The sequence below is a fragment of the Neltuma alba genome, unplaced genomic scaffold, assembly GCF_004799145.2.
Source record: "Neltuma alba isolate B1F8T4 unplaced genomic scaffold, ASM479914v2 tig00003705_pilon, whole genome shotgun sequence".
In the NCBI taxonomy this organism is placed as follows: Eukaryota; Viridiplantae; Streptophyta; class Magnoliopsida; order Fabales; family Fabaceae; genus Neltuma; species Neltuma alba.
In genome coordinates this window covers 12,730-36,048 of record NW_021633397.1, presented here as the reverse complement: position 1 = coordinate 36,048, position 23,319 = coordinate 12,730, and the positions used below count along the sequence as shown (strand labels likewise).

General features: G+C 34.1%; 2 protein-coding genes and 1 pseudogene across 11 annotated transcripts; all 3 read right to left on the bottom strand.

The window, feature by feature from the left end:
• Positions 1-338: 338 nt before the first annotated feature.
• On the bottom strand, positions 339-2,922 carry LOC114742316 (tropinone reductase 1-like; annotated as a pseudogene).
• Positions 2,923-3,345: 423 nt separating this feature from the next.
• LOC114742312 (tropinone reductase homolog) lies at positions 3,346-20,955 on the bottom strand. Of its 5 annotated transcripts, none has more exons than XM_028930579.1 (5): positions 12,362-12,500; positions 12,053-12,260; positions 4,414-4,630; positions 4,194-4,306; positions 3,346-3,734 (listed from the first exon to the last, which is right to left on the bottom strand). In XM_028930579.1, exons 1-5 carry the CDS (start codon positions 12,445-12,447, stop codon positions 3,564-3,566), a joined length of 795 nt encoding a protein of 264 aa, XP_028786412.1. In that variant the 5' UTR covers positions 12,448-12,500; the 3' UTR covers positions 3,346-3,563. The 5 variants fall into 5 exon arrangements, with proteins under 5 accessions (XP_028786412.1, XP_028786414.1, XP_028786416.1 ...); XM_028930581.1 differs by lacking the exons at positions 12,053-12,260; positions 12,362-12,500 and adding exons at positions 4,795-5,002; positions 5,103-5,258; XM_028930582.1 differs by lacking the exons at positions 3,346-3,734; positions 4,194-4,306; positions 4,414-4,630 and adding exons at positions 9,873-10,178; positions 10,390-10,502; positions 10,618-10,834.
• On the bottom strand, positions 6,887-8,723 carry LOC114742313 (uncharacterized). Of its 6 annotated transcripts, none has more exons than XM_028930586.1 (5): positions 8,320-8,398; positions 7,879-8,022; positions 7,612-7,760; positions 7,289-7,371; positions 6,887-7,100 (listed from the first exon to the last, which is right to left on the bottom strand). In XM_028930586.1, exons 2-5 carry the CDS (start codon positions 8,002-8,004, stop codon positions 7,057-7,059), a joined length of 402 nt encoding a protein of 133 aa, XP_028786419.1. In that variant the 5' UTR covers positions 8,005-8,022; positions 8,320-8,398; the 3' UTR covers positions 6,887-7,056. The 6 variants fall into 6 exon arrangements, with proteins under 6 accessions (XP_028786419.1, XP_028786418.1, XP_028786417.1 ...); XM_028930585.1 differs by having other exon boundaries at positions 7,879-8,069; positions 8,320-8,397; XM_028930584.1 differs by having other exon boundaries at positions 7,879-8,108; positions 8,320-8,393.
• Positions 20,956-23,319: the final 2,364 nt, after the last annotated feature.

The window sequence follows — 23,319 nt, the reverse complement described above, 5'->3', positions numbered from 1 at the left end:
ACATCGCATTCATATTCTCATTTCTATTTCTAAGAAATATTTCACCGCCCCTTAAAATTAAGATCCAAAGATGTCAGACTCATTCTACACGTTGCCAGTTGCCTTGTTCAAAGGTAGTTGTAGATTGTGGAATGGGAATGAGACGTGTGGTCATCATACCAGAGGAGCACTACCCATAACTTAACCTGTTGTTGATCTTTGTAGTGCCTTATTCTCATCCATAGCTTTAACAGACAGAAAATCCAAGAGAAGACAAGCTGAAAAATTCGGTGTTTCCCACTTGGTGAAGTAATTGAAGATTAAACTTAGTGTGGAACTTTCTGCTGGGATGGATGAAATGTTAGGAAAGAAAGATCATAATCTGATGAATTCAAACGTCTGTTGAGTGACAGGTACAAACAACAACCACACACACATTCCAATAACATGTCACTAATTTGGAGTTTCTCATAGCTGGCTTCAATCGTAGAAATTTACAGGGTAACCCGGCAGTGACAAAACCGGCTTTTTTCCTTTTTTTACAATGTGGAACCTCCATCTGCAAATACAATTTGTTCTGTTATGTATGAAGCAGCTGGTAAACATAGAAAAGCAACCAGTGCTGAAATCTCCTTAGGCTCTTCTACACGATATTCGACAGGAGTGTCTGACGCTTTATTATTCACATCTTTCCCTTTAGATACATTCTGTGAGAAGAACAGTTAGAATTAATGCAGATTACATAAATACTTAGCATAGCATCCAGTACCATTTGATAACATGAGGAATGTGATTCAAATATAGTAGTAGATAATGGAAAAAATTATTCAAGATTTCTTTGTTTTCCATAACGATATTCAAGTTGAAAGCTTGTATCTGCTACTGTACTTGAAAATAGACAAGTGATATGACTCATGAGATACATAAACAATTTGGACATATTTTCTGGTGTGTATACCATAAAATATTCCAATAGCACAGTCTTCACAGGTCCTGGTGCTACAACATTCACACGAATGTTATCTTTAGCCCATTCAAATGCCAAGTTCTTGGAGACTTGATTCATAGCTCCTGAATAAAATTATGCAGATGGGTAAAGGTCAAATAACTCTCAGGTGAAGCTGATGATTAATGAGGAAAAGAAAAGATACCTTTAGATGCTGCATAGACTGAAACACTTGAGGAGGATTTCACGCCTAAAGTAGAGGATATGTTTACTATGCTACCACATCCTGATGCCTTTAGAAGTGGGTATGCAAGTTGACTCAAATGGTAAGCTGACTCAAAATTGGTTCCCATTATTGTTGACATATCTTCAGCAGTCCCATCTTTGGCTTCCTTATATATTAGTGTCCCAGCATTACTAATCTGAGAAAAAACAATTTACAGTTTGAAACTCAACCGGTTTAGTAAAGAAGTATCATGATCATGTCTGAAGGCTAATCAATGAAGCCCTAGCATGATATTGAGCTTTCATGAAAGATGGAGGCAACTGTTTCCATTAGATTCTCACGTTGGTTGTGAGATAGTACATCGCAAGCTGATCCTGTTACACTATATCCTTTGCTTTCCCACTCTTTTAGGCATTTATCAATGTCTTCTTGGTTACGTGAACATATATGCACAGCTGCTCCAAATTCTGCTAATTCTTCCACTATGGCATACCTAATTTTGAATCGACAGAAAAAATTAATCCAAGCAGAAAGTAAAGATCAATAAAGAATAACTATTAATTAACTTTAAGTAATAACTAACCCAATGCCTCGGGTTCCTCCTGTCACAAGAGCAGTCATACCACTCAGTGACCACCCTTTGTCTTTGCAGAGCAACTTTGGTTTGCTCATTTCTCTTGTCGCCAAACAATGGAATCCTAAGAGTTGTGGTGTATAGCAGAAAAAAAACTTGCACTTTCTTTGAGCTGGTTGTGATGTTGAAAGAGGAAATCAACACGTCCACTTGTTTACAAAGATCATAGCATCTGGTAGTTGTAATATTATTGATGGAAACATGTGGTGACGATTAAATGCTTGCTTGTGAATCATAATCACTTGGATTTGGAAGTTAGCAACATAGTGAAAGATCATAGGACCATAGTCCAGAGATAAAAATGGACTCTTATGATATTGGACGTGATGTCAGCTTTATATAATCAAATAGATTCCTAAGAGCACACAGAGACCTAAGAAAATCGAAGTACTTTCTCTCTTGTATCTATTTCTTTTGGAACTAATTCAGAATGCCAATGAGCTGGAATTTGAGAATGTGTATTAGCCCAAGAATCAAACAAAAGAAGCCATTAAAAGTAGTCGATAGGTGAGGGGTGTGAACAAAGATCAGTTAAAGTCTGGAAGTACAAACCAAGTGATAGATTGCTCTCAAAATTATAAGTGACAACTTACTTAGGCCTCACCGCTTCCCACTCTGTAACTGCCTTTCGTCTTTGAAGTTGATCTTTGCACTAGAGCACAGGAGGGGAGCGGGGGAGAAAGAAAGAGACCAGCAGTTTCTGTTTGAATGGCTTTATGAGTTATGAATTGGATTATAGTTGAGTTGGAAATGTTTGGACTAAATGGGTATGTTTAGACAGGTCCAGTGAGATGAGCTTCATGCATGCTTTGTTTTAGTGAGATTATGGTGAGTTATTGTATTGTGTCTCGAACATGCCCTAGCCTACTTTTGACATACTTTGAATTACGTTGAATCTTTTCTATCATGTTTAAATCTTTTTTACCATGATAGTGTGTTGTGGAGTTTCGCAATCACAAGTCATTTTTTATTCATAGCAGTAAATATTGAGTTTTGTTATTTTCCATTGTGGCCAACAGTTTGAAATTGTTTTTCAAACTTTCTACCATGAAAATCATTGTTGTTTGGGTTTTAAATTCTTTATTACCATGATAGAATACTTGAATAATGATTGACATGTGATTATAAATAGTAGAGTGTTCCATGGTGTTTACAGTTACTTAACCGTATGATGTGTCTCTCCAAAGATAGTGACAGTGAAATTCAAACAACATATTTCTCAGACAATGCAAATAAACTCTTCTAACATTGATTATGATTAGGAACATATTATGGAATGAAACCAATCACCTCATAGCAGATTTTGGATTGTTAGGTTTCACAGCCAGCAGTGCATTGTTTTATCATAGTTGATTTAGAAGGCGATAAAAGTTAAAATATAAATCCCCTTTAGAGAGATGAAAGAATGACTCAAACTGCTACACTTTTCTTTAATACATCGAACCTTTAAAGGATACTTAAGTCACTGGAACAAATTATTTGCCATTTGACACTGAAGACAAGTCTTTCTCAATTTGGTTAGGTTGTAGTATGTTTATAATCTTTAAGCTAAGAAAGGTTCATGTGAATAAGGATATTAGGGCTATACATTTTCATTAAACAAAGAAGAGGTCTGGATACTAAAGTCATTACTGAAGAAATATAAATTCAAACGCTGTCAACATAACAAAACAGCAGCTTTCTAATGTGAACTTGACTGAGCATGGCCAGCTCCTACATATGATATGTGGTAGGAGTTTCTGGCTGACTTGAAGCAACTACAAATGAGGCTAAACTACTTAAAGAGTGAAACCTCCATCTACACATATAACTTGTCCAGTGATATATGAGGCAGCAGGAAGGCAAAGAAAAGCAGCCATTCCTGAAATCTCTTTAGGCTCTCCTATTCGGCCAGCAGGAATTTGGGACGCAAAAGCATTTGCTGCATTTTCTCCCATTGGTGATTTTTCCTGAGAAAACAAGTTAAAACGGGAATCATAAGCAGTACCAAGTCTCATTGGATAACATAATTTAACATGCAGAAGAGAGGATTTAAATTTATAAAGAAGAAGACCCTTGAATCTAATGCCTTAGAGTTCAAACCCAATTAGGATCTCTTTGACAGGTAATGTTCTCTCAAGTCCCAACATGACAATATTAGAATAATATACAAGCTTTCATGAAATAATAGGAAACACAAATGCAAAGTGTTTGTAGTCTATAAAGGGAAGTTTTATGTGGTTCCAAACTCATTTACATGCATACTCTTGAAATCAAGTGAAACATAATGCCTAAAATAATCTCCTCAGCATGTATGCTCTCTCAAGTCCCAACATGAGAATACTAAAATATAATTGTAGATACCGCAACATGCAAGCTTCCGTGAAATAATAGAGGACCATAAGTGCAGGAAACTGGTATGCTTATACCATGCAAAACTCTAAAAGTACGGTCATCACAGTTCCAGCTGCTATTGCGTTGACACGAATATTATCTTTGGCCCATTCCTTTGCCATGTACTTGGTGATTTGATTTATGGCTCCTGTATCAAATTAAATTTGCAGGTGTCGTATCAAAGTATTCAGGTAATTAGGTTATCACTCAGAGGTGAAGCAGACGATTGATGAGAGAAAAAGAAGGTATATTTACCTTTGGAAGCTGCATAGGCTGAAACAAGAGGCAGCACTTTGGCACTGGAAATGGAGGAGATATTTACAATAGCACCATCTCCTGATGCTTTTAGAAGAGGGTGTGCTAGTTGGCTTAAATGGTAAGTAGCCTCAAAATTGGTGCTCATCATAGTTGATATATCTTCAGCTTTGTTATCCAGGCTTTCCTTAACATCACTTGTCCCGGCATTGTTTATCTAAAACGAAATCACTGGATGAAATCCACTAAAACATGATCATGTCTCAAAGATAAGGATAACTAGTAGAGACTAAAGTCAATTCCCCACTTATAAAAATAACTAAATATATCTTTTTCTGCTACGCATAGAAGAAAACATGATTTCATAGATATATAACTCACGAGGATGTTGAGCTTTCCATGAAAAACGGCACCAACAGTTTCCATTAAATTTTGACGTTGGTCGCGAGACTGCACATCACAGACTGATCCAGTAACACTAAATCCTTTGCTTTTCCATTCTTTCAAACACATATCGATGTCTGCTTGGTTACGTGAACATATATGCACAGCTGCTCCAAATTCTGCCAATTCTTCCACTATGGCATGTCTGTTTCCAACTCAACAAACATAAATCAGTATCAGAAAAAGCACAGACCAAATCAAATAGGAAAGAACTTTGAATCAAATGCAAGTAACTAATAACTAACCCGATGCCTCTGGTTGCTCCGGTGACAAGAGCAGTCATCCCACTCAGCGACCATCTCTTGTCTTTGAGTACCGCTTCTGCCATTTATGTTTATTTCTCTGCTAATCAATGCAAACCTTGGAGGGGGTGATAAACCAACAAGTGTCTGTGAGGTGTTTGTGGTATTCATATTTAGATGAACAAACATAAGATGCATATATGTGGTTATAAATGAATGCTTGAAAGTGACTAAAATTAAGTGGACAAGTTGCAAAAAAGTTGACGTGGTGGTTGGAACGAGCCTTACTGCACTTGCCCTATTCGCTAAACTATAGTGAAACAGTGAAGCTTTTTTCTTTTTTTGGGTGGACAACGGTGAATCTTGACAAAACAATACAATACAATGGCTTCCAAGAGCAGGACCACCGTGATAGTGTTATTGATGCTGATCAGTAGATTCGGATCTCCAAGTGATTGGACGACAGTGGAGAATGTATTAGGACCGCATAAGTTATCCTAGAAGAGTAAGATACTTCGTAAATCAACATCGATGGAAGAAATCTTCAAGTTCAAACTTATTTCTCATTAGTTCTAACATCAAATTTTCTTAAACTCTAGCATCCTTCCCTGATTTAATTATTTTATTTATATACTAGATATGCTTCATATTATTTATAATTTATTACTAATGCCTTTTACAAAGCATTCACCACTTTCTATATGTTTGATGATATTCGAAGAACACAGTGTGAATATAAAACACTTTTTTGTCATATAAATTTTCATATCGATTGTATGCCGTCAGGCTAGGATTTAATTTGAAAAAAAAAAAAATTATACCAGACCATGGTAAGACAGTGATAGTGAAAGCTTGGCTAACCGACAACATTATGAGTCACGAAATGCAAGTGCAGGCCGATTATAGAAAGAAACAAACTCTTGTAAAGTCTTTGGTGATGTTATATGATATGATGCCTTGGATCTTTGGAAACGCCACGGCCCAGCTTTTCTGGCTATAATAATACGAAGGATTTCTTTGATTCGGAAAATTCTGGAATTTATCTCCTCAATATCTACAAAGGATTTCTCTCATTCAGAACATTTTGGAATTTATCTCCTCAACATCTACAATTAGTTTTAGACCCCATAGACTTTTATTTTGGGCGAAATACTCCATCAATTAATTTTTTTGTTTTCTTGTCCAAAATTTGCTATTTGGGCTAAGCGAGGCCAGAACAAAAAAAAGACAGTTGCTTGTAACAATTAGAACCAACTACCTTTCTGTGGCAAAAAAAAAAAAAGAACCAACTATCTTTGATGCATATATCTAGGCAAAAGAATTCTTTGGCAGATGCTCTGGCATGGGTTCTCCTCCACCAACCTTTGGGTCTCACGTCCACAGAACCTTCGATCGCTGGTGGATAAAGAAGCTCTTGGTCCGAGTTCCTCTATAGGGTAGTCTCTTAGTTTGTTTTAGGCCTTAAGTAAGCCCTCGTTTGAATAAAAAAAAAAAAAACAACAACTATCTATTTCCAGTGTATGAAGAAGCACTCAGCGTAAGAAAATTTAACACCGAAAAAATTACAACGGGTCCTCATTGAGGAAGTTAAATTAGAGTAGGAGAGATGGAGATTGAGATCGTGTTAATAAGCCATACCTTGAGGAAATCAATACATAAACAGAAATATGTTCAATCATGACAGTACGATACTGCAGACAATAGTGTGAACATCTTCCTCGGTAAACTAATCTAACGTAGAGAATTTGGCGCATAATGAAGGTTTGTCCAACATCGGAGCCTGGTGCTTCCTTAATCCTTAAACAGAAACAGTGAAAATATCAAAATAGAGTCTTCATGGCATAGGAATAGGCAACAGGTAACTGAGTAGGGATAAACTTTCAAGTTAAAGGCAAGTCACTCACTTAGAAAATCACCGTCCACTGGAACATAAAACAATGCAGCATGTCTAAACGGATCAATCGTAGCCCTTTCCTAGACAGTTTAGACAGCGTTGCACCCTGCAATACCATGTATAACCATTGGAAAACAAAAACAGTTTATATAACAAAGGATGGTGCAGAACACGTTAATCTCAAATTCATCGACAGAATCAACAGAAAGCATAGCTTTCAAGTTAACTGAATTCTAAGCGTTCGGAGAGTCAGTTTATATTCATAAATCCGTTATCAGGGAACAGGAGTCTAAGTAATGTCCAAAAGGAGTTAGCTTTGCCATGAGGTCACTGATAATATTTAGACAAATTTTATAACTCAGCATCCCACCGTTAACTCTTCCACGAGAAGAAGATTATATCATCACTTTCTATAATTCTAATCAATTTGACACCAAATAATTGGATTGCGTCAGAAGTACTTTCGATATGAAATGATCTGTTTCTTACGTTACAGAACTCAGCAAGTATAGTGAGACATGGAGGAAATTCTTTCCCCAGTATTCAACATAGGAATAAGCAAATTTGCATATCAAGGAGAAGCAAAAGAAAAGGGAATCAGGAAATTAAAGAGCTAACCTATTTCCCTCGCAAGTAGGACAAAGGCAGGGATTAATGGCAATAGGGTCATACAAAGGGGACCATTCAATGGTGGAATTTCCTTTGCACAGATTGCATATATAAAACCCCTTCCCTCTACAAGCCATGCAAGGCAAAGCAACCTTTTTCTGCACAAAACCCACATTCTCAAACGTCTCATTTGTGAAGGGAACAAAAGCAAATCAAAACCGGAGGGGGAACAGTTAGAAAAACTCCCGAAAGACATGAATCTTAGCTAGTTTTTACCCGTTTTTTCTCAGATACAAGATGAAGGGTCCTGAGAGTAACAGTAGAAGCCAGGTTGAGAGTAAGAATCCCACCCAAGATGACTCCAGTTCCCATAACCAACGTTTGCAATGACCTAGGATTCATATCGTCGAATATGTGTGCCTATCAAATGCAATTTCTCAAACAATATAGACCATCCATCCAAATTCCTGCGTTCAGTTAGCAATAGGGATTGACTCGACTCTACTCTGCAGGGCCAAATTTCAAGTGCTCGCTTAAAAGAAAATAAAACTAAGGGCCCGTTTGATCCAACAGCGGGCTTATTTAATAATGCAATGCCAAGAAAGAAACTTGATCGCGAAAAATATAAAGAAATGCATCTAAGATCAATTCAGTAGGGGGTAAAAAAACCAAAGCCGAGAAGTGTCATTTTTCTAATCTACAATGACTTTGTTGGACCTTAATTTCTTATTGCGATTTCATTGCAGGTGAGCCTTGCTGCCTCTTGAAAGCGCCTTCTTCTGACAACACCACTGCTAATCCTGGAAGACAAGAAGCTGCGTCGCCTCGTTACTATGATTTTGAAGATTCTATATTTATGATATCTTGAACTCCTGGTGGAAGCACGCCTATCAAGTTTTTAGCTCTCTCCGTCTCTGATTCTACAGCGGCAGGAAGAGAAGTTAATGGTACCTTTTCTGCAGTCAGCAATCTAACGAGGGAATTGGAACAGAGAAGACAGACTTTGATGAAGCCTAGGGAGGAGGTTGATGATGGTGGGGGAGATGAAGAGGGAAGAGGGCAGCGGTGAGGCCGAGATGGAGATGCGGGTGACCGCCGGTGCTGTTGTTGCTAAGGCCAATGTTGTCGGGAAAAAAAATTAAAAAAAATTAAAAAAAAATAAATTATATAAAGAGAAAATAGTTTGTAAAAAACTATTTGGATATAATGAATTGGTGTACATATAAGGAAGACGACTTGCATATAAGAGAATTTTATTTACATACAAAAAAATTGAGTTACACATCACACAAAGAAAGATTATTGCATCCAAAGAAAGATAAATTGCACATAAAGAAAGTTAAATTGTAAACAATAAAAGTTAAGTTACACAAAGTACTTACATCCTATTTGTCAATTAAATTTTTAATGAGATATTTATCTTCAATTTTCCCTTCTATAAATCTTGACATATAATTCATGATCATTTTTGTACCAAATTGAGTTTCGGGTCAATAAATTTTCTTGATTAGTACTTTTATGCATGAAGAAGATATATGTGGGGTCTAAAATCATACTTCTCTTGTGCCTATATGACTTGATTTGAGAGTTAATGTAAGTGTTATATATAAGACTTATTTCACATGTTTACTCTCTTTTTTTTTCAGATTAACCCTCTTGATATTCCCTCCATGATAACCAAGTAGGAGAAAAAGGGAGAGAATTAAGGAAAATAATTAGGGTGTTTTAAAAAAACATATCATATCAACTAATTTAACTAACATCTTTAATCTATTCAAATTAGTTAATTAAATCTTACATTAACAATACGAGTATTATCATTTATGATCATTTAGGATTAGAGTAGTATCAACTAATTTAACTAACATCCTTAATTTATTCAAATTAGTTAATTAAGTCTTCCATTAAGTATTTGAGTAGTAATAAGAGGGAAATCAATTATAACCAAAAAGAAATATAAATATCACAGAAGTGCATAAATTCCATTATTTTCAATTGCATACTAAATTCTGTTATTAAGTGGGAAATGATGCGGCTCATGTTCTCCACTCTCAGCATATTCCTGCGCCGCAATTGGAGGTTCTTCTTTTTCGGGTCAATTATTGTTCCTGTGATTGGAGTTCACATCTCAGAACAATCCTCACACTTTCCTCAAAGACCCATCCGTGTGGGACAAAGTGGTTTCATTCCATGTATGTCCCTTAAAGCATTCTGGCTTGATAGGGATGAACGGATAATAAATTAATAATGCAGAAAAAAGAAAATTAATGAAAATTCTTCATCCATGAGTCGGCTTAAAACAACTTAGTCAACGAAAATCTCCAAATCAGTAACAGAGAGATAAGGGTTGAAGACTGAAAAACAGACAATTTTATTCTGGCTGACATGTGACCAGAATACTAAACTTCTTAAACTGTTTGGCCTCCATCCGCACTTATGACTTGTCCAGTGATGTATGAGGCAGCAGGCAGACAAAGAAATGCAACTATAGCTGAAATGTCCTTAGGTTCTCCAATTCGACCAACAGGAATTTCCGATGCTATCACATCTGCTGCATTCTCTCCTCTTGATTTTTCCTAAGAAGACAAATTACAATGCACATTACAAGCAGTTCCAAGTCTCACTAATTAATACTATGACCTGATATATAAATACGTGGCAAAGTACATATAAATGTAGTAGTATATATATATAGCAGTATGCAAGAAATCCAAAGTAAATGAGGAATGCAAGTGCAGGAAACTGATTTGCCTGATGCTTATACAGGTTTGCGTTTAATGTTTATACCATGCAAGCCTCTAAAAGTAAGGTCATCACGGCTCCGGGTGCTATTGCATTGACACGAATATTATCCTTTGCCCATTCCAAAGCCAAGTTCTTGGTGACTTGATTTATGGCTCCTGAATCAAATTATACATGTGTGTGCAGATTTTGTATCAGTCAAAATGCCCAATTATCTGATAGGATTATTGGATTACCTCTAGATGATTGATATGGGAAAAAAAGAAGATTTACCTTTAGATGCTGCGTAGACTGAAACATTAGGAAAAGCTTTCAAACCCGCAAGAGAGGAAATATTTACTATGGCACCATATCCTGATGCTTTTAAAAGGGGATGAGCGAGTTGGCTCAAATGGTAAGTTGACTCGAAATTGGTTTGCATTATAGTTGATACATCTTCAGCAGTATAATCTGTGCTTTCTTTGGCTATCACTGCGGCAGCATTGTTTATCTAACAGGAAACAACTTGATGAAGTCCAATGAAACATAGTTCATTCAGGAAAGAAATACGATCCTGTAAACGACCGATTGAAACTTTGAAAATGTTAACGAATCAACATAGCTCTTGTAGTCTGTTTTTATAAAAATCCATTCACAGAGCTCCATTACAGAAGCATAGAAGTAGTGCTGAAACTCAAAAAATGTTTAAGCTTGGGCTGAAACTTCATCTGAAAATTTTCTCTGGGTCACATTTAGGCGAGAAAAGCAATGTTGAATGTTGTAGAGTCCAATGTTAGGGGTAGTACAAATTAGTTATTTTTAATATTCAGTTTTAGGTGGTTTTATATTTCAGTTATCCTTTCAGACTACTGCCTCCTATCCTTAACAGAAGATCTTGTTTGATTTTTATTTTAGTCCTAAATATAAGACCCTAATTTATTTGTTCTTATATTTATGTATTTTTTTCTAAAGTAGTCCTTCTAATAATGATAGTTCTAACCAATATACTTGATTAGTAAGGATATTTTAGAAAAAACAACACCTATTTATTACAAATAACTAACTTAACTTCTTTTCTTAATCTTTTCAAATTAGTCAGCTAGCTCTTATAATTAAGACAGATGTAGTATTACAGTGGGGTTATTTAAATACTAGTTATTGGTAGAACCAGTTTGGGTGCTCCCGATATTGTCAGTTACTGATAATCTTTTTTTAAGAATATAGGAGGTTATCAGGAAGGTATTAGTCATTTATTTTCAATCATATTTTCAGCCGATTTAAGTCTATTATGTGATGACATTAGGGTATGAATGAAATTATATTATTGAGGAATTTCCCTCTTCTTCTCTCCTAGGATTTCAGATACTGATTTTAGGCTCCCTTCTACCACACATCTCCCTTCTACCTTCTCATCTGTTCTTTTCCCTCTCTTCCTTCTCCCAGGCCAATTCTTATTCTAGAACCTAACAGAATGCCTCTTTAGTTGGACATAGGATCAAATTCACACATATATTTTCATGTGGCTTCGTCTCGGATCCAACAGAAATTTAGCAGAGAAATATGAGATCATCACTTGCATACAGAAGTTACAGGTTTAGTAAATTATCACCAAGTCCTCCACTCTTCCTCAGAGTTATTACAATGACAGATACAACAAAAACAAGATTAGGAAGAAGCGAATGGAAGGAAAAGAGCAGAGACGGACAGACGCTAAACGAGAGAAACTTACAAGGATGTTGAGCTTTCCATGAAAAATGGAGGAAACAGTTTCCATTAAATTTTCACGTTGGTGACGAGAGAGTACATCACAGACTGATCCGGTGACACTAAATCCTTTGCTTTTCCACTCTGTCAAACACCTGTCGATGTCTGCTTGGTTCCGAGAACATATATGCACAACTGCTCCAAATTCTGCCAATTCTTCTACTATGGCATGCCTATTTCAAACTCAAGGAACATAAATCAGTAATAGAAAATGCTCAGACCAAATTAAATAGAAAAGAACTTTTGAACCAAATGGAAGTAACTGATAACTAACCCAATGCCTCTGGTTGCTCCGGTGACAAGAGCAGTCATCCCACTCAGCGACCATCTCTTGTCTTTGAGCAGTATCGCTTCAGCCATTTCTGTTTATTTCTCTGCTAATCAATGGAAACCTTGGAGTGGGTGATATACATATATATATATATATATATATATATATATATATATATAAAAGAGGCAACAAGCGTCTGTGAAGCGTTTGTGGTATTTGTATTTACACGCACAGGCATATGGTTATAATTGAATGCTTCCATGTGATGTATGTTTATGAGTCACCTACGGCCTATTATGTATAAAGAAACAGTGTTACAGGCCATAAAAACTGGGGGCCGACTAGTTCCAAAAGCTCAGGGCATTACGACGTCATGTAAGACTTTACACTTGTCTCTGCAAATCAACTTTTTTTTTGGGACAAAAAAAATTTAGGTGAGTGAGGTCTCAGAAACTCACCAGGATCAGGATATGCCTTCCGGCTCAAAAAGTGCTTATAAAGGTATTTACAGATCACCGGCATATGAACTCATGACTTTGTGAGTTATGAGCTGATTCCTTATCAATTGGACCAACTCTTGTTGGTCTCTGCAAATCAACTTTAATTTGTTGCACTCGTTGACAAGACCGAACAATAATCTGTCTGTATTAGTGTTTGTTGGGCCAAAAGTCACTTAGAGCCTGTTTGGGTGACTCTCAAAACCATGGTTTGGGAGGCAAAACCATAATTTGGGTGGAATGTCATCCAAACAATATCAATTTTGATGTCATAATTTGAAACAATGGTTTGGGCCAAAATCATAGTTTTGGAACCCAAAACCATGGTTTCAGGAGAAGTGAATCCATTCTGCTTCTGGCTCAAATTGGAGAGTATGATTGTGCCTGTCAAAGTAGATCTCAATAATAATATGACTTTAACATCTCTCAATTAATTTTTTATAAACATATTAATCTTATATATTATAAATATATATACACATTAATTATTCATTAATTATATTATCTTATGTATTATTAATTATGTTGGTAAAAAAATATATTATTAATAATTTTATTCTTTCAAATTAAAATATATCATAAAATCTATCTTTTATGTAATTATCATATTAACTTATGTCTTTTTTAGTAATTTGTATATATAAAAAGTGCTTCTGATAACAACTATCCAAACACTCTCATTTCTCAGAATCACTTTTTCACAAAATCTATTCTTCATAAAATTTATTTTCCCCAAAATCTATTTTCCAGAAACTATTCTCCAAATCATGGTTTGGTTTCATCCAAATACCTTTTTAGTCTGAGCATAAGCCCGCTTGGACAATGAGAGGTTGTTTGAAAGAGCTTTTGGCCATTTCACTTCAGGACCAAAAATTAGATTAAATCATGCGTTTTGGTAAGCTAAATGGAGGGAGCTTTTTCAAATCAGAATCGTGCTTATGGAATCAAATGATTAGTTTTTTATTTCTCACTTCTCCTCATTTGTTCCCCATACGCTCAAACCTCCTTCTCAATTAATTAATTATGTAATATTATTTTGTTTAACTTTGTTACAATACCATAAATTTTAATTTTAATTTATTTTATCCATTCAAATTATGTTTCCCATATATTTACAACAATTTGTTATGCCTCTAATGTTTTAAAATATATTTCAGTCATGAAATTTCACTTCTTCATATTTAAATAATTTAATTTATTATATTATGTAAATTCATTTTTTTAACAATTTATTATTTTTTTATAACACTCATACTGATTTGGGTAATTATACAAATTAACTTTACCAATTTTAACTTATTGTATTATGTAAAATTTATTTTTTTATTATTTTTCATTATCTAATAAAACTCGAACCCATATTGGTAATTGTACAAACTAAATTTATTTCCATTCAATCATAATCCACACAACTTTTTATCCAATCTAATTTTTACAAACCAACTTTTATAAAATTTAATTCAAATATAATTCACATCACTCAATTTAATTTTTACTTAACTTCACTTTTTTTAAGTTAAATTAAGAATAAGTTATTTTTTCAATTGCTAATCCAAATAGACCTAATAAAACCTCCCAGCTTCTGCGGGGTCCTCGTAACATTTATTGACCTGAAGGTCCTTGTAACATGAAATGCGGGTAAGATATATGTCCTTTTCAAATTTTAAATACTTGCGGGTGATCACATTGGTTATTTCGAAGCCCCGTCTTCAGCCTGCAGGGATCTTCTCACGTTATTGTCATTATGATCAGATTCTACACGGCATCTTCATATCAAGCAAGTGTAAAAGATATTTAAATTTCAGAGACAGATAGAATAAACTTTCAGAAGGAAAAAAAAATTGAGAGAGATGTTATGAGAAATATATCTTGGTTTATGAAAAATAAATTATAATACTTGATGCCTCTTCAGAACGCCAAGCTTCCTTATAAGGAATCAATCATGTCAAATTTTGATTTTAATAATTGAAATGAGAAATAAAAGAAAATAGAAGGAAAGAGAAATGAGAGACCTCTCTCCCATTGAAAACCACTGCTTTGAGCAACCGATACCAAATTGTCAATATCACTCATAAATTCGGGACAATTTCTTCACCACATGATATAGGTAGAAATCTTGAGATTAAAACTCTTTCAAAAAAGAGCTTTGAGAAGTTGTTGTTCTCAAGTATGGTGATTCATACAAAAGATATCATACAAGAGACAGGAAAAAAACCTGAACTTAAACCCAGTGGGGGTTGCGAGAAGGTGGGAGAGAGAATGAGGAAAGGTGAGAGCTGAACTAACAGGGCTATGAATTTTCAGAGGAACCAACACTGAGCAGGATCTATCAAACTTTTTGAACCCATTGAATGCTGTTGGGCGGCTTGCGTGAAAGTATATGAACCCTAGCTTCTGAATTCCTTAAACTTCTTAAGACCATCACCTTTCCATGATTCCATCTTTTTGGTACTATGTTGGTGTATGTTATGTGTGTAACTGTGTATTTATTGTTGATGTAGTTAAATAGAAATACTACCATGATTTTTAATATAAAAACTAATGATCTTTAATATAAAAACTATTAAACTAGTTATTTATAATGAATAGGCATTATTTTTTTAAAATATTATTGTTAATCAAATGCATTAGAATTAAAGGTAAAATTAGGCTAGATAGCCTGTCAGGGGCTTGTGGTCTGGCCTTTTTCAAAATAGAAAAAGGCACAGGCCTTTTTGATGGCTTGTTTAGCCTAATAGGTCAGGTTTGAACCTTTTGGAAAGCCTATTAGGCCTGTCAGGCTCGGCCTGATCTGTTTTTTATCTTATTTTTAATTTTAATTTTATATTTATATCCAGTCTTATTTTAAATTTTCATATATAATTATTACTTGCTTTCAATAATATTAACTGTAATTAAGATTTAAAATATTACTCATGACATTAAAATTCAAATAAAAGATAATAATAATAAATAATTATTATGCAATATGTATATTTTACATTTTTTTATTAGCTTATGTATTTTTTATTATGTGTTTTGAAAATCTTAAAATTATAGGCTTTTTTAACAGGCTGAGGCCAGGCTAGACCTTTATACAAGCCAGGCCTAAAAAGGTCTATTACAGGCCACAAGCCTGACCTATTAAGGACAAAGCCTGGCTTAGCCTGACCTGTTTCCATCCCTAGCTAGAATTATTATTATTATAAGGATTATCTTAAAAAAAAGAATAAATATAAAAGATAAAGTGGATTAAAATCTTATATTTATGACCAAAATAAAAGTCAAATGAGCTCTTATATTACAGACCAGAGGTAGTAATATTACTACTTCTGGAAGCTAGTTTTATTCTTAACTATAAGATTTCAATCCATTTTATTTTTCATATTTATCCATTTTTAAGGTAATCTTTGTAGTAGTTGTGTATGTTAAAGATTTCATGAAATGGTAATTTTAGCTGATACATATTATTAGCGATGGTATTTTAGGGAAGATAATATCTATTTCTTACAAATAATTAACTTAACCAATTTTTTTAATTTACTCAAATTAATTAACTGCTACGAAGAACTAGAGATAGTATTATTTATTAAACTTATCGGTCTTAGTTTTATTCAGTTTGTTTTCATAGCAGAATGAGCTTGTAACTGTTCTTGAAGAGTTAAAAGCACTTTTGAACTCCAAACCAAACCATGTTTGAAATCATCTAAGGGCCTGTTTTGATATCCCAAAACCGTGGTTTCAGAAGTACTTTTCCGTAAAACGAGATAATCTCTTTCACATATTTACTTCGTAATTCGTAAAAGCATTTCTGAAACCATGATTTGGTTTCTATCCAAACACACCCTAACCACCTTAAACATTTCGCTTATGAGGACTAACACCTGGTCGTTGAAGTAATTATTAAGGGTGCAGAAGGACGGGCGTCCGTGGTCAGACCCCAAGCTTGTTAGGGTCAGTAGGTATCCTGACACGTGGACATGAGTAATTTCCAACTTTGAAAATAGTTTGCGCTGTGCAATTTTTCATGTTTATAATGTTAAAATAATATTTTTTTGTTGGCCAAAAAAATATTTAATTTTCTAAAAACATATATAATCTTATATTTTATAAATATATACATACATACTAACAATTAATTAATTATTTTTTTATATATTATTTATTATGTTGGCAAAAAAATTATTAGTAAATCTATTACTTCAAATAAAAATGTAAATTAAAATCTATCTTTTTATGTAATTATCATATTAACTTGTATATCTTTTGATAATTTGCATTTGAAAAAATGCTTCTTATAATAATTATCTAAATACTCTCATTTTATCAAAATTATTTCTTTTAGAAACTATTCTTTCAAAATCTATTCTCAAAATTATTATTTTTTTTTCTAAAAACTATTTTTCAAACCATAATTTATATTGTCCAAACACTCCCGTGTGCAAGCGCATGGCGTTTGAAGGTTTTCTTTTTGGGGTTAGTTAATGTTTCTGTAATTGAAGTTGACATCTCAGCATCTTCCTTCCACTTTTCCCAAAGCTATGCACGTCCAAAAATGTGGTTTCATCCTCTTTTCCCGTAGTTCTCTGTCTCTTAGAGCATTAGATAGGATTGAGGGTAAATTTAATGAGATGGAGGAAAGGACTTCAAAAGAGCAACAAGTTTAACATTAAAATAGAGTTGGTTTTACTGAAGAAAACAGATATCAGCTTGTCATTCCAGATGATAAAAATGCACCAGAAAACGCACATATTCGGGAGACACAAAGTGTAGACCTCCTACTTGAAGCTCTGGAAAATAGAGACCTATGGTGGGGAGGGAGACTGATGATTGAAATGGATTGCCAGGAATTACTCTATAAAGTGAAAAGGGAGGAGTTAAAAGGCTGTGAGTGGTTTGTGAGGATGTGGTGATGAAGTGTATCAGGTTGTTGAAAACTTCACAGTATAAGGATGTGGAGGTTACTTTAGGACCTGTTTGTTTGAGGGGAGGGAAGGGAGGGAGGGAGGGAGAGGTAGGGAGGGGAGGGGAGGTTTCATCCTCACCTTGTTTGGTTTGATTAAAAAGGAGGGGAGGGGAGGGTATTTAATGATCCTTTGTTTGGTTCAAGGAGGGGAGGGGAGGGATAGTAATAATCAATTTACCATTTTACCCTTATATATTAGTTTATGTTTTTTATTGATATATTATATAAATTAATTTACATCTTAATTTAAATTATATAATTTAATCAAAATTCAGTCTTATCATGTTAATATGTGTATTAAAAAATTGGTATAGTAATTTTTCATTCTAATTAATATAATAATATATTTAAAATAATCAAATTAACAAATTTTATATGCTCTAAGAAAAATGAAATTTTATTTTCTTTAGGCTATCTTTTTTTCCAGCTTTAAAATATATTTAATAAATAATATATTTATAAAAACAATTAATTTTATAATATTATAATTTTTTATTTAAATAATTTTTATTTTTAAATAATTTTTATAATATATTTTTAATTATAATAATGTATATATTTTTTATTTTTTTTACTTAGGATAATATATTTTTTATTTGAATAAATATTATAATAATATATTTTATGGGTAGAAGTGGAATATTAAAAAAACCATAAGGGCATAATGGTCCAAAATTTGGCTCCCCTCCAAAAACCCCCAATTTGGAGGGGAGCCAAAATGGGGGAGGGGAGGGGACATTTTAGCTCCCCTCCCCTCCAAAATTTTAACCAAATGAGGGGAGGGGCTCATTTTCCCTCCCCTCCCCTCCCCTCCCCTCCCTCCCCTCCAACCAAACACACGCTAGGAATGGGAATTGTGCTGCTGATTGGCTGGCAGCTCAAACTATGGGAGGATTGGCACCGCAAGGATGGTTGTCAAAACCACCAACCTCTCTGATCGAGCTGCTGAGGAAGGACTTGGAATTATTGGAGCCCGTGGAGGAGATTAGATCAGGTATTGGTTAAGAGTCTGTTCTTTGTTTTTTTAGGCCGGTGTTTTTGCTTGTTTTATGTGAGTTTTTTGTGTGTTAGGTTGTATCTTAGGTTTTCTTTGAGTGTTTCGGCTATTGGTGTTTGTATTCTTGTTTTGACTATTAATAAAATTGACTTTTTTGACCCAAAAAAAAAAAAACAAAGTGGAGACCTCCAATATCTTAACTAAAAGATAATACTACCTCCGATCCTAATTATAAGATCCAGTTAACTAATTTGAGGACATTAAAAAAAGAAGTTAAGTTAGTTATTTGTAATAAATAGGCATTGTCTTTCCTAAAATATCCTTACTAATAAACTATATTGGGTAGGACTACAATTATTATAAGGACTATCTTGGAAAAAAATGCATAAATATGAGAGACATAGTGGATTGGGGTCTTATATTTAAGACCAAAATAAAAGTCAAACATGGTCCTATGTTAAGGACTGAAGGTAGTATTTGCCAATTGAGTATTTATTATGAAGAAGTTTTTGTTTCTACCCTGATGTCTAGAGAAAATTTATAAAAAAGGACCGTTATTTAAACAGAGAAACCTCCATCTGCATATATAATTTGACCAGTGATGTATGAAGCAGCAGGAAGGCAAAGGAAAGCAACTAGCGCTGATATCTCTTTAGGCTCTCCCGTGCGATTCATAGGAATTTGAGATACAATAGAATTCACAGCAGTTTCTCCGCCAGGTTCTTTCTGCAAGAAGATCAGACATATTGAGCATCAATTCTCACTTAACATGAATTCATATGGAGGAAGGAAAAATATGACAATACTTTTGAAAACTGGCAAGATAATACTAAATACTGATCACAACTGAGTGCAGATATATACTAGTGATCTGCCTCAACATAGATATGAACTAATTAGACATCTGCTTGTAATTTTATACCAAGCTAGACTCCAAAAGCGAGGTCATAATAGTTCCTGGTGCAACTGCGTTTACACGAATATTATCCTTTGCCCATTCAAAAGCCAAGTTCTTGGTGATTTGATTCATAGCTCCTGAATAAAATTACAGAGATAATGAGTAAAGGCAGAGGAAATGTAATGCTTGGAATTCGGAATTAGACATATCAACTACTATGTCCTAGAATCTTAGAAATGCACTTATTCCTTCCTGAAACTTCCTGGTTCATTATCAGTTAGCTCCCCGTCAATGGAAAACAGGGCAAAATTATGACACAAGTACAAATTTATTCCATGGAGTAACAACCAACAAGATCTAAGTAGTATGGTTCCTTGCAAAAATATACCTCTGGATGCTGCACAGGCTGAAACAAGAGGCATAGCTTTCACACTCACAATGGAGGAGATATTTATGATGTTACCATATCCTGAAGCTTTAAGGAGTGGATGTGCAAGTTGGCTCAAATGGTAAGCAGATTCAAAATTGGTGCCCATAAGAGTGGATACATCTTCAGCAGTTTGATCTGTGGCTTTCTTATATATGATTGTCCCAGCGTTGTTTATCTAACAGAAGAAAACTCTTGAAGTCAATTTAATCGCCAATTTAGGAAAGAAATATCATCATGTCCAAAGGATAACAAATAGACACTTGAAAAACACAAACTAACCAGATTGACATTTTGAGAATTTGTAGTCCTTAGAATGAAATCTTTAACTTTCCCACAAATTAAACAATCAAGAGACTGAGAGAAGCTTACAAGGATGTTAAGCTTTCCAGGAAAAATGGAGGCAACAGTTTCCATTAAATTTTGGCGCTGGTGACTTGAGAACACATCACAGACTGATCCAGTAACACTAAATCCTTTACTTCTCCATTCTTTCAAACACATATCGATGTCTGCTTGGTTACGGGAACATATATGCACAGCTGCTCCAAATTCTGCCAGTTCTTCTGCAATGGCATGCCTATATCCAAATCAATAAACTTAAATCAGTAGCAGAAAGTAGGGAATGAAATGAACAGAGATCAAGTTTGAATGAAATGGAAATAATGACAAGTTACCCGATGCCTCGGGTTGCTCCGGTGACCAGAGCAGTCATCCCACTCAGCGACCATCTCTTGTCTCTGCAAATCAGTTTTGTCTCACTCATTTTCTCTATGGATCCCCTGGAGTGGATGGTGAGAGCCAACAATAATAAAACCTGCCAACTTCTGTGAGGTCCTCGTGATATCAACTGCACGGACACGATACTTGGGATCTGCATTTAGTGCTTATCGGAGTGCTTGATGAACAATCTGGACCGTTCAAATCTAATCTAGATAGTCTAAATTTAATATTTTTAAATAATTATTTTAAAACAGAAAAAATTATTTTTTTTAAATAATGATAGTTAAAAAATTATCTTTATTTTTTATCCTATATTTATTAAAATAATTATTTTAAAAAAATAAAAATAAAAATAAATTAAATCTAGACCATTCAGATCAGAAGATCTAATATGATGAGCACGTAATGCAAATCCTGATATTTGTGTGGTTATATTAAGAGGGTGCTGCAAAGTCAAGGGTTTAATTAAGATTTAAAAAAGAAGTATAGATACCAGAATAAATGCTTCTTTTGTTCATTGCTATTAGTACAATGGCATTTCATATTAGTTAGTAAGTGGATAATTAATGCTTCCTCTACGTTCGTTCCCCTTGTCTCGATCTCCAGCCCGACAATCTGTCTCATGGTTCAAAAAATCAAAACGCAGCGACAATTACCTTTTCGTTTCTCAATCGAAATAATGTTCCATCATATATCATTATCTTCTTCTTATTGTTGCGTTGCTGCCAGTTAAATTTTCTTCGCTCTCTCTCTGTTTTTTTTTTTTCCCCCTCCTCGATTCTTACTTTTGTGCTAGAAATATGTCTCCTAAAAACACTCTGACAGTCTCGTTATTGAATCCTGGAATGGGCCTGGGCCGAATGTGGGTCTGGTTAATCTGGCCCGACTTCTAAATCAACTTTTGTCCGGAAAACATGTCATCCCCAAGGTGGACTAATCGTTGGAGCATTTGGTCCAGCTCAATTTTCAAAACACTATGTAAATGATGAAAACTCGTAATTATAATAAATTTTAAATTTTGCTTAATAATTAATTTAGCTTAAAAATTCGATCCTTCAATACTATTCTTTTAATATTTTTAAAACCTTCATTCTCCATCTTTTTTGGTACGCTCAAATAGTTCCATTTCTGTTTTTACGTACAGGTGTCTGACAAGAGGATATGAAAATTGTTATGCGTGCGGCTGTGTATGTCCGTCCCCACTCCTAATCCTGTGATGCCCATAATGGTGGGCTTGCGTCTCTTGTTTCTTTCTTTTTTTTTCTTTTAAATTCTTTTCTTTTTCCTTCCAGTTTTCCTTTTTATTTATTTCCTCTTTTGAGGCCTGTAAAAAATAAATTGAGATACTATCATAAAGTCTAAAATAATTATTTACGTGGAGATAAAAATATGATAAGATTTCTTTTTAAATATATAATTTCATGCATTTAGTATTTAATTCAAAATATCCACAATCAATAAAAATTATCACACTTTAATTAATAATTATTTCGAAAAAAATATCAAATAATATATTAAAATAAGAATTTATCAGTGTCTTTTTGTTGGAAGTCGGGACATTAAATGTGGGCATGTAACTTGATAAGAATTTGAACTTTAATTTATCACGTTATCGTTTTCTACTAAACCTAAATCTTATTGGTTCAAATAATTCCATTGCGATAAGTGTGTAATTAAAAGCCCATTGGCTTTTTTCAAACTTTCTAAAGCCCACCGGTTCACAGGAAGCTAAGTTTATATTATTGGGACTCATGCAAAATCCCAATCCAAATTTTTTTTACTATAACTCAGCATCCTCAAATCATTTTAAGATTGAGACTAATCTCTGTTGAATCAAGAGTTTAAACCAATCTTGGTAAATAAAGTTCAAGAAATAGTAATTATGGTTAATATAATTTTTAGTACCTTAAATTTGCACTAATTTTGGTTTTAGTCTCTTGAATTTCAAACTATAAATTTTAGTTTTTTTAATGAACAAAATGATCCAAGTTTTTATTAAATTATAGAAACCAATGTTTTTAAATGAAAAATGCTTGAGAAACCCAAATATATGATTTAAAACTTGAGTGATTAAAATCAAAATGAGAACAAATTTGATGTACTAAAAATTGCATCAGCTCTGATTATAATGATGATGATGACGACTTGAACATTTTAGAACCATGCTGCCAAATTAAAAACAATCTGCATGCCCAGAGCAAATACTAATTATCCTTGGCAATTTCATGAAGACGCTAATCTCAGCATGCACCTGAGCTGTAATTGGAGGTTTTCTTTTTAGGGTCAGTTAATGTTTCTGTCACTGAAGTTCACATCTCAGCATCTTCCTTCCACTTTTCTCAAAGCTATGCATACGTCCCAAAACGTGGTTTCATGTATATCCTCTTTTCCCATACTTCTCTTTATGTCTCTTGGAGCATTAGATTGGGATATAGACGGTAAATAATAATTCCCTACTTAAGCTAAAACAAGAA

Bases quoted from the DNA above. Each gene is read 5' to 3' on its own strand.
- LOC114742312 (XM_028930580.1), bottom strand. From the start codon at position 20,888: ATGAGTGAGACAAAACTGATTTGCAGAGACAAGAGATGGTCGCTGAGT. The intron at 20,703-20,799 runs GTAACTTGTCAT...ATTTGGATATAG, and splicing joins GGAGCAACCCGAGGCATCGG to GCATGCCATTGCAGAAGAAC. The intron at 20,301-20,494 runs GTAAGCTTCTCT...TTCTTCTGTTAG, and splicing joins CTGGAAAGCTTAACATCCTT to ATAAACAACGCTGGGACAAT.
- LOC114742313 (XM_028930586.1), bottom strand. From the start codon at position 8,004: ATGAATCCTAGGTCATTGCAAACGTTGGTTATGGGAACTGGAGTCATC. The intron at 7,761-7,878 runs GTAAAAACTAGC...GGTTTTGTGCAG, and splicing joins TTGTATCTGAGAAAAAACGG to AAAAAGGTTGCTTTGCCTTG. The intron at 7,372-7,611 runs GTTAGCTCTTTA...TTCTCGTGGAAG, and splicing joins CCTACTTGCGAGGGAAATAG to AGTTAACGGTGGGATGCTGA.